Source organism: Trichosurus vulpecula, chromosome 8 (assembly GCF_011100635.1).
Source record: "Trichosurus vulpecula isolate mTriVul1 chromosome 8, mTriVul1.pri, whole genome shotgun sequence".
Lineage (NCBI taxonomy): Eukaryota > Metazoa > Chordata > Mammalia > Diprotodontia > Phalangeridae > Trichosurus > Trichosurus vulpecula.
Genome location: NC_050580.1, coordinates 234,106,153 through 234,116,783, shown reverse-complemented (window position 1 = coordinate 234,116,783; position 10,631 = coordinate 234,106,153). Strand labels below are relative to the sequence as shown.

Here is a 10,631-nt window from a genome sequence, read left to right as displayed (position 1 = left end):
CTAAGGCAGTTTTCAACTCAGCGGTCATGTCCTATAGCCCTGAACAAAGCCAGCTGCAGCCTGATTAGGAGGAAAGGGAAGGGGCATGGCCCCCCTAATGAAACATAAACTGGGCCAAGTCCTTATCTTTGGCTTCGGTGATTCTTTTTGATATTTGGTCTTTTTATTTGTCCTTCAGTTAGTCCTCCTCTCCCCCTTCTGAATTTGACTTGTCCTTATATCTTAAGTCTTCCCTCATAGATTTTCCACTTCCTGTACTCTTAATTTATCTGCTCCCTGACTGCAACTAGAAATCTAGTTTCCTCTCTCCCCTCCCCACTGAACTGCCTCTTGGACCTTGGTAGGAGACACCATTATTTCTATCCTGTTGGGGTACTTAGTCCCACCACTATAGGTCAGGACAGTTCTCAGAAGCAACAAGGCATGGTTTTATTCCGCAAAAAGAAGGTCCTGACCCTGTCCAGGCTATCTTGATGTAGGGGAATAGAGCCAGGCAGGAAACTGGGTGGAGTTTGTTTTATTCAAGACACAGTAATAGCAATAGATTTCAAGGTCACAGAACTCTAGCACATTCCTAGAGTGATGACAGCCAGCGGGGTAAGTCAGACACCTCATCAGAGTCCCCAGTGGATATAGTGCTAATAGGTCTTTCCTTCCAGAGACAGTGGAGAGACAGGCCAGTGGAACCCAGGAGGGCTGCACCAGGGCACAGAAGATAAATGGGAGTTTGGGGGAGGGTGCCCAATTGGAACTGGCTCCCAAAGAAGTCTGTTCAAGGATAGAGTCCAGACATAGTTTCCACCCTACCCTCACCAGAAGAATGCTCAATTCTCCCAAAAGAGTATATGTGGGGAATCGCATTAAGCTAAATGTGTATATGGTTTGGATGTGTGGGTGGTCAGGTTGCTGAATTGATGTAGGGAGGGACTAGGGAGAATGAATACAGGGTTAAAGTTGTTAAGATATGGAATAGATGTGAGGGTGTGTGTGTGTGTTTTTAGAACGTGGAATATAGGGTTGGGGTAGTTAGGATGTGTTATCCTGTGTGGAACAGATACAATTGGATGACTTAAGAAGTGAGAGTTAAGATATAATGTGGATGGAAGGAAAAGTTAGGGGCCTGAAGAGTATCAGTGGGCAAGAACATAGGATACATGTATCTATAGGAGTAATTGAGGAGGTGTACCTTGGCTGGATCAGGGATGTAGCAGACGAAAAAGGAGTGTAATATGATGACTACATTTGTGTCTACATACTAGAATGACTTTGAAGGGAAGGGAGACTGCTTGGCTATATATACAGACTGAGGAAGGGAGACAAATTACACTTGAGTCCCCAGATCTCCACACTACATATCCCCTTGAATTAGACTTCATCAAATCTGTAATCCAGATGTTGAAGGTGGGACTGAATCCCAGTCCCAGCAGTGTTTGTGCCTGGTAGCCCTGTTCCTTTACCAGATGGATTGGAATCAACTCCACTTGTGTTGAATATGAAGTAAAACTGGATTCCCTCCCCTTACTCTTAAGGTCCCCTCCTGGGGGAGAAGGATGAAGGTGCAATGAATGAATGAAACCAAGGTAGAGAGCAGGTAACAAATGGAAGTGTGCCTATGAAATGAGCATCCCTGGCTACCTTCTGGGTATGCTGCTGATCTAACTGACCTGGGGCTCCCGAACTCTATGGTATAAACCTGTGGAAAGCCTGAAGAGGCCAGAGAGCACTTGGCCTGGGTCCCCCAGGCTGCTCTGCAATGGATAGGATCCTTCCTTCCCCCCCTCCCCCAATTAGCTGGTTTAAAAGAGAAAAAAAATAAAGCCCTTTGGCTTAGTTTTTACTGTCAGGGTTTGAGTAAGTTATAATCTCCTCCTCTCCCAGTTTGCTCATTTTTCCTGGCCCCACTCCTTCAGCATAACCTAGTTCCACTCTGGGATAAGGTCCCTCCTTTCCCCAATCTCTTCATTTCTAGTACCACCTGGTCAACCCAAAGAATAGGCAAAGCACTTTGGGTAAGTGGACATTTTTTCATCACCAGAGCTCCAGAATGGGATTGGGCGCATGTGTGTATCATATCTGTAATAGGATATTTCCTTGCATTAGAAACTGGTGTGTCTGCCACTTATAGAACCCTCTTAGGCCTGAGGATTTCCAAGTACTAAGAAACTGGCAAGAAAAGTCCAGAAACTGTGTCATTAAGTGAGTGTCATTCAGGTCTCCATGAAAGTATCCTATTCCTACTTTTCCCCTCCCCCAATAGGGAAGCATTAGATCAGAGCTCAGGAACAAACAGGTCCACTCTCCTTGGCTCATTCCCAAGCTCTGACTACAACACCAAAGGTACCTTTTTTTTACTTCCTGTACCAACTGTTGGGTGGCACTGCCAAGGCCTATTACATGTGGCAGCCCATTACATCCCAGAGCTATCTGCATGGTGTTGGGAGTTGAGAGAGACAGCAGAAGCAACAGTTCTTAATGCCTATTCCCCACAGTCCTCCTCTTGTCCCTTCCTTCAGACTTAGAACTGATTTAGCCCCAAGAAGAGAGCAGCATTAATGATAGAGAAAGCCCATCCTGGGAGCATAGATGGGTGCAGCATCACTTAAGAAAACAGGTGTTCATTGTCCAAGTTGGATGATGATTTCCCATCCATCATTCTAGGCTTCCTCCTGCTGGGGATCAAGGGAAGCTGGAAGAAAAAGTAGCCAGCAGTAGTGCCTGGGCTGTGGGTCAACATGAGGGGGTAAAAGCAGAACTCTCCCCAAAATAGGAAACTGTTTTCATCCCCTTTGGCATAGTACTACCTCACATGGGTCCCCCTCCCAGACCAGACAGAGACCAGCAACAGAAAGCTTGGAGAGATGACTAAACAAAGGAAAGGTATGATGTCCTGTTGGGGGGACAGGGGTTAGTCACCATCCTAGAGCCTGGGCAGGGACTTCTTACCATCAGCTGCTTGTCACTTTGGTCCTGTCCTGGAACCACATGGCAGCTAGCAGGAAACATTTTACATGGCTGCCACCCTTACCCTGGAGGTCTGTTCTGTTGGGACTGACCATAATGACCAGTTCTGGGGTAAATGTCAGATGGGATGGCCAATGCCATCCTTCAGTACTTCTGGGTGAATGTCTATTTCTTTCTCCTTTCTTCTGCCTTAGCACCCCAACATCTACAAATGTCTGGAGGACTCTAACATCTTCTTGGGGACTCTATTGACTCCTGCCCTTATTTGGGCAGGTAATTGAGCATGGGGGCCAAGGTTCTCTTGTATTCCCTCTCTTCCTCCTCTGCCTTATCTTATTTCAACAGTACTCTGCCCAGAGAAATCTAGCAAATGGCAGGAAAGAGGAAGAAGAGGAGTGGAGGCAAGGCAGGTGATAACCCAAAAGAATTCCCTCAATGTAATCCTTGGCTCTGGCCATTCATACTGTCTATAGTTTCTAGCTAGGGTGAAGCCTCAAGGGCCACAGGAATCCCTTCTCTTCAGAGGGAATATTTTTTCCTCATGAATTCTTATATGAGGAAAACCTCTAACCCAAGGAATTTGGGGAGGCATCCACCTCCAATTCTGGGGTGAGAGAGACTGAGAAGTCTCCCTTCTTAGGGTTGGCCAGCCCAGCCTATTCTCTCATTCCTTGATGACTCTGTCAGCTACAAAACAGTAGAGATCCCTTGGGGTCTCCAGGGGAAGTAGGAATACTCAAAGAATGATCTGAGTGGCAGATCTTCCAAAAGGCAAACAAATTGGAGAAGGGCTTTCAGAGGCTGCTGAGCAGAAGGACAGAGACCTTTTTGGACCCCTCTCTTCTGCTCTTCCTTTTTCTCATCTGCTTTTAAGGAGGTACAGATATCAGTTCCTAGGTTGGAGGCACTGGCTGCCCCTTCTGAGACGTGGAGGTTGCTAGTACTTTTGGTGCAGGACGCCAGAATTCCTCTTCCACCAGATTCACTTTGTAGCCAGTCAAGTATGACTGGGATCTCTCAACCTGCCAATGCCTGAGGATGGAGGCAGAACTACAACTGGCAGCCTTAGAAGATTTGGGGGAGTGGGTGTGTGGGTTGAAAGGAAGGGGGAGATTGGATCTACCCTTCTGCTCCCTGCCATGTTCTTCTCTTGATGCTGGCATTCCACCTGGTATGGGAGCACCTTTGGTGGTGGTGATGGGTGATCCTTATTAGTTGTGGTCTTCTATTAATAGCCCCTCCTGGAACTCGCCCTCGGCAGTCTCCACTTCTGATGAAAAGCTCTGGGGCCCACTTTCCTCCTCTCTGTCCAAGGCATCCAGCTGGCTGCTCATGGTACCATAGGACTGACGGCCTGGAGACGTGGCTGGAGTCAGGCTCATCTCCAGTTCCTGGAGCACCGGGGCCACATACAACTGGGCCCCACCCCAGACAAGAAAAAGGAGAGAGAGTAGGAAGTCATATCCAGGTATAATTTATGGCTTGTTCCCAGTGTCTTAAACTCTCTTGCTCTGTGCCCCAGTATACGGGGGGAGATGCAATCCCTTAAGCTCTATGAGCCTTGATTCCCTCCCTCTGATCCCATCCTCCCACAAAAGTACACCCTATTTATGTCACTCTTGTTCAGGGCTCTTCTGTTACTGCTTTTCTTACTGAAAACAGAGGGGGAGGTGGGATCTCATGGGAACCATGGGAGAGTTTAGGCTATGCCCATAACTGCAGCTTTAATTCCAAACAGCTGGCCAGTAGGATTGTTACCAACAACTTAAGGGTACCTGTTGGTTGCCATCCCCACTCTGACTCCTAGTAAGATTCCTGGAGCTCAGCGACTTTGTTGTCTTTTCATCTCTGTCGCCTTCTGAGAGGCAGCGTAGTTAGTGGATAGAGAGTTGGACTTTAAGCCTGGCTTCAAGTCCTGTCTCTAACACATACTGGTTGTGTGCCCCCTGGGCAGGTCACTTAGGTGCCTTAGGCCAGAAGGTGTCCTTACTGTCCTCGGGGGCATGTAGCTTGCAAACCTCAAGAGTTCTACTGCTCAAACCAGATAAAAATGGAACTAGGAAATGTTTTATAAGATAAATAGAAAGACAATAAAATACAGATAATGTTAATTTGAGGTTTTCTAAGTCAATATGTGGCCACAGTGATCTGTTTCTCCTTGAATCTCTCACCCCCCACTCAAGGAAACTCTAAGATTATTAACTGCAAAGAAGATACTGACCTGCTTTAACAGAGGTAGTTTCCTTACCTGGGTGTCCCCGTATATCAATGAAATCATAGGTCCAGTACTTAATCCCTATCTGTTGCCCTTAGCACAGGGAATACAGTAGGTGCTTAGTCAATTGATTTTGTGGCATTGCCTAGAGCACTGAGAAGAATCACACAGCCAGTAGGTATTAGAGGCAGCCCTTGTAGCAGGTCTTTGGCTACCTGAGACCAGTTCTCTATCCTTTACACCCACACTGCCTCCCCACCTGTCTTGTAAATTTTGTGTGTTGTGGTTCAAAGGAAGAAAAAGGCTGAGAACCACTATTCCAGGCTTTCCTCTCTTCTCCCAACCCTAAATCTGAGCTCTTCTTTTCCTTAGCTCTCTTTTAGCCAGAGACTGGCACCGGTTGAAGGAACCCTAATGAGGCCAATGGGAAGAGAGCAAGGGAGGCACTGGAGGTTTCATCTACCTCCTAATATCCTTCTAGGAAGGAAGGCATTTTAAAAAATGGTGCCGGATGATCAGACAGAGCATAGAAATGGTCCGTTCTGCACACTGGGTAGTACAGTTATCCACATTGCATGGGTTGGGGCATGGTGCCTTGGTGATCTGGAAAATCTGTTTGAAGTTTTTTGGCCCTTCTTTCATACCAGAGAAGTCTGCATTTTTTCTTTTTCTTTTATGAGGTATTGATATGATACAATACTATGCATATATTTTACGCATTTTCTGCTGGCTCTCACATGGCTTCTGCAAGACTCCCCCAAATTCCCATTTAATTCCTTATGCCAACCCGCAATAGAATGAAACCACAATGGTGAAAGTCATGAAGTGGAAGGGATAACTATTTCCAGAGAGCCTAGTGCTGTATACGTGTGCGATATAAAAGTAACAACATTATCATACTTTACAATAGGAGGTACTGTGTATAAAATATCACTGGCACAAGGAATTCCTGGAAAAGGTTTCACCCTCTACCAATGCAGGTCAGCACCGTTTCTGTAATTTATAGTCTTAGAAAGTTGCATAGGGCACTAAGTGGTTAGGTGTCTCGTCTAGAGTCACACAGCCAGCATGTGGCAAAGGTGAGCGACCTGAACCCAACTCTTCTTGTCTTGAAGGCCGACTCTCTATAGCCGCCCTGTCACCCAAGGGCAGACAGTTCTATCCAGTAAAGCAAAAGATTAGAGGAGGTCTCGGGGCAGAAACAATCTCAACTTATTTTACAACAATAACATAATGCATTATGGGAGTTTAAGGCTGTTTGAGGGCAGCAGGAAAAGCATTGGCATTAGAATGCTCTGGACTTGGGTTCGAGTCCTGTCTGCCAGCCTGCATGACTGCTCTTCAAACCTCTATTTTCTCAGTAGTTAAATGGGTGTAATACTTTACTACTTACCTTCTTGTGTACTAGTAGTATACACCCTTGGCAATCCTTTAAAGAGCTACAGAAATGCTAGCTATCGTTTGGTATTGCTGTTGTCTTCTTTCAAAAAGTTCAGATGTCTATAAATGTTTTATTTGTTTAAGTGGTAGCTTTGATTATGGCTCATGAATATATATAAAATACATATAAATACATATATATGAACTTATAGCTCATACATACATACATGTGTGTGTGTATATATATATATATATATATATATATATATATATATATATATATATGTATATATTACAGATGAACTCATTACAGCCAGGTGTGAATGTTCAGGTATGCGGGACAGCACTGGGTGAAGCTTCCATAAGTTGACCTGAACTGAAACTCTCTTCACGTGTGTGACATTTTAATCCAAGAGCAGTTTGTGGTTCAGGCATTGTAATAGTGACCATCCTATATCAGAAAGCATCGCTCTCTTTGGAGATGGAATGGAAAGAAAAGTAGTTTTTTGCTCAAAATTATGAGGGCTGTTCATTCCTTTAGAGTCATTAGGAAGAATACCATTTGAACTTCGTGGACTTAAGATTCGTAATTAGTGGTTATGAAGGCAGGTTGGGAAGGCAGAGTGTCATTATGGATAGAGAAATGGTCTCTGGATCTGAAAGACCCGGGTTCAGATCCTGCCTCTAACACATACTGGTTGTATGGTACCTTCTCAGTGGTCTAGGCAACTTCTTAACATGATAAGTTTCAGATAAGGTACCAACCTGAATTGTTGGAAGTGTCCGTATCTGGCATATCTCTATGCCAGATGAAATCATAGGCCCAGTCCCTATCCTCAACTAAAGGTTAATTTTAGCCTCCCTCTTGCTCCTCCTCTCTTTGGCTCCCCACATATGTGATTAACCCTTTATTAATACCAAGGATTCCTTCTCCCTGATCCTAGCAGCTCAGAGTCCATTTTGAAATCTGGCCTCAGATACTTACTGAATAGTGGCGTGACCCTGGGCAAGTCACTTAACCTCTATTTGCCTCAGTTTCCCCATCTTTAAAATGGGGATAATGATAGCACCTCCCTCCCAGGGTTACTGCAAAGATTAAATGAGGTAATTGTTGTAAAGTGATTAGTACAGCACCTGGCACATTGTAAGCACTATATAAATGTTAGCTATGTTACTGTCATCATTTCACCAACTCGTTCTCTTCCTTCTGTTACAGAAGGTGCTCTCTTAAGGCCTGTGAATATTGAGCCCAATTTGTTATTGTTGGAATGATAGGCATATCTTACCCTTCTGTTCAGACTTGGATTCTCTCCTTTCTGCTCTGTTCTCTGGATCTGTTCTCTGGTTCTCTGATCTCAAGAGAGTGCAGCTTGCAATTTTACACGCTTTCTCTGAGGGGTAAGGGAACTTCTGTCTATATCTCCCCTGATTCTAGTCTCTCAAGTCTCTGCCTCTAACCTGTTAATCGGGTGCCTTTGGATTTGTTTTTTTTTCCTATTTAATCGTGACTGCCACATGAGGGTCTCTCCTTGAGGGTCATTCCTTGTGTGTCAGAGGAGGGAAGTCCATGGGACCCCTCTCCCATCTCATTGGGCCTTGGCAATGATCGCTTACCTGCCTCCCCCATGATTTTGACCCTACCTGTGCCTCACCCTTCCTCACTCTAGCCACCCCAACCTCATTCACATCCAAGAGGGCAGGGGCATGACTCACATTGTACATGAAGACAGAGGAAGAAGCACTTCTTCGGAGACTGAATTCGCTGGAACCTGTATCTGATGGTTCTCCCTGTTTTAGAGAAAGGATGACAGTGGAGCTGAGAACACAAGGACCTCATTGCTCAGATCTGGTTGGGGTGTTTGGCCTCCAATTGAGTGGGCCTCTTCTAGCTCTCAAACTTATTTTCTTGATTTATTACTCTAACTCAAAGTAGGAGGTATAGTTGGCAAACTTCCCGAAATGGATGGTGGGGTTGGGGAGGCAGCCTTTGATATGGATTTCTTCTATTCTAAAGGACCATGATGGAGGGAAAATAGAATTAGGGACCTGGATCAATCTCCTTTGGTGGCCTGGTGGGAAGGGAAGAGGAATGGTTCCCAAAGTACCAACCTTCTCTTCCCCTCTGGTTTCAGGATTGCTAAAATCACAGACCAGTATAATTTGTCCTCTGCATCATGAGGTTAAGAATCCCTGCTTGGAACCTGAGGAGCTGTTAAATCCAAATGAGCAGCATAGCTATCTTTTGGGTTTGGAGCTAGTGTCTCCAAGCTTCATCCAACATACAAATATAGTTAAAAGTGAGAAGGGGAATAGAAGAGGAGTGCAAAGTCCTCTTCTTTGTATGCTTCTAATCTTCAGTCCAGAATGAGACATTGGAACAATTCCTTAGGAACAGGGAAGATCAGGAGGGAGTAAATGAAAGAGAGGCAGAATCCTAGGAGGAAAGAAGGGACCACTGGGCTCACCTCAGAGTCAGGCTGTTTCTTCCAAAACTTCCCAAAGCAAACACTAAAGAAGGAAGTCACGATGGAAGTGAGGAGGGTAACCAGGGTAAAGATAGTGATGGGATGAAGGCTGCCTACAAAGGGAGAGAGAACTATCATGGGGCTTATGCTCACAGATAATCATCTTTCCCCTTAGCATCCCAACCCCTTCAACCTGTTTCTAAGATCACAATTCAGGTGCCATCTGAGAAGACAATATAGCCTGCAGAAGCCTAGCTGCAGCCTCCAAATATCTCCAGAGTGACCCTAACCACTTGATTTAGAATCTTCATGACTAGCACAGTACTAGGCACATAAGAGGTGCTTATTAAATACTGGTTGATTGATTGGGTGATTAACTGCCTTAGATCATTGGAAGGGAATATTTTCCTTGTCCTCCCAACCCTGAGGAACCCAGTCTTCTCTCTTTGAATCTCTAGGGACAAAAGCAGACATCAGATTATTTTGACATCCCACCTGACCATACACACCTTAATTTAGGGATGTTGTATTTCAAGGTTTGTCTGCACTCAAAGGCGCAAAAGACATTATCTCCCTCTCCTCAAGTGGAACCAAGTAAATGTAGGAACCTTCTTCATGTGAACCACCAAAATGTATCCTTCCTCTTATTTATCTACGTATTTTTTGTTTGTTTATTTGGCTCTTCATTCATCTATTCTTTTGTCTATTGGTCTATCTGGTTATATAGTAATTCCTTTAATTAATCTACATTTTTATTGATATCTTCTGGTTTGCTATCACCTAAATTTCTCCACCATCCCCCCCCAGAGAACCATCCCTTACAACAAAGAATTTCTCTCTTTTAAATCCTAACTCAAGACAACTTTTCTTTCCTATGTTCCAATCTACAAATACTGTTACCTGTTCTGCTGATGTCATTCCATGCTTCCCCTGTTCTCTTTTGCAATCTAATAAACTCCTTGAGGACGATAGCCTTGGGTAATCTTTGGTGTATACTCCTCAAGAGTCTAGAATATACCCCTAAGCTTCACTCAGTAAAAGCATTTGGAATGTGTAGTAATTCAAGTACTACCCAGCCAGCCTTCTCCTCCCAACTAGCATTTTCTGTGATCATAGAGTTCACTTTGGGTACCTTAGGAGCCAGCTATTCACAAAGTGAGAACATCTTAAGGATTGGGGGTGGGACTGGTGAGAGAAATGGGAATGGCCCTACCTAGACGGACAATGGAGAAGAAGAGCAGCCAGAACATAGAAAGGAGGGGCGCCAGGATCACCTGGTAAACTCCCACCATGTGGAAGTCTTCTTTAAACTTGGTAGGGGCGTAGGAGTAATACAAGTTGTACTTATCAGTGAGATGCTTCATACAGACATAAAGCAGTCCTGGAAGAGGAGAATGGAAGAGAAAAGGAGGAAGAAAGGAAGAGAGAGAACAATTAAGAGGCAGCTCAGGCAGCTCAAGCCTACTTCCCTCCCCCCTCCCTTTCTGAACTCTTTCCCACACACCCCAACTGAAGAAATCAAAATCAGGACCCATTTAGAGGTGAATACCCAGGACTTCCCTCAGAAGACAGCCTTGGCTGAACACTGATGCCTGGTGGTACTTTTTAGG

General features: G+C 44.8%; 1 protein-coding gene across 4 annotated transcripts in view; it reads right to left on the bottom strand.

The window, feature by feature from the left end:
* Positions 1-502: 502 nt before the first annotated feature.
* TMEM63C (transmembrane protein 63C) overlaps positions 503-10,631 on the bottom strand; it is a 112,107-nt gene continuing 101,978 nt past the window's right edge. For 3 of the 4 annotated variants that reach the window (XM_036736230.1, XM_036736232.1, XM_036736231.1), the window contains 4 exons: positions 10,235-10,402; positions 9,022-9,134; positions 8,270-8,344; positions 3,532-4,376 (listed from right to left, as the gene is read on the bottom strand). In XM_036736230.1, coding sequence (XP_036592125.1) covers positions 4,173-4,376; positions 8,270-8,344; positions 9,022-9,134; positions 10,235-10,402 — 560 coding nt within the window. In that variant the 3' untranslated portion in view covers positions 3,532-4,172. Of the gene's footprint in view, positions 4,377-8,269; positions 8,345-9,021; positions 9,135-10,234; positions 10,403-10,631 lie in introns of all 4 variants that reach the window. The other variant, XM_036736229.1, reaches the window with a different exon arrangement.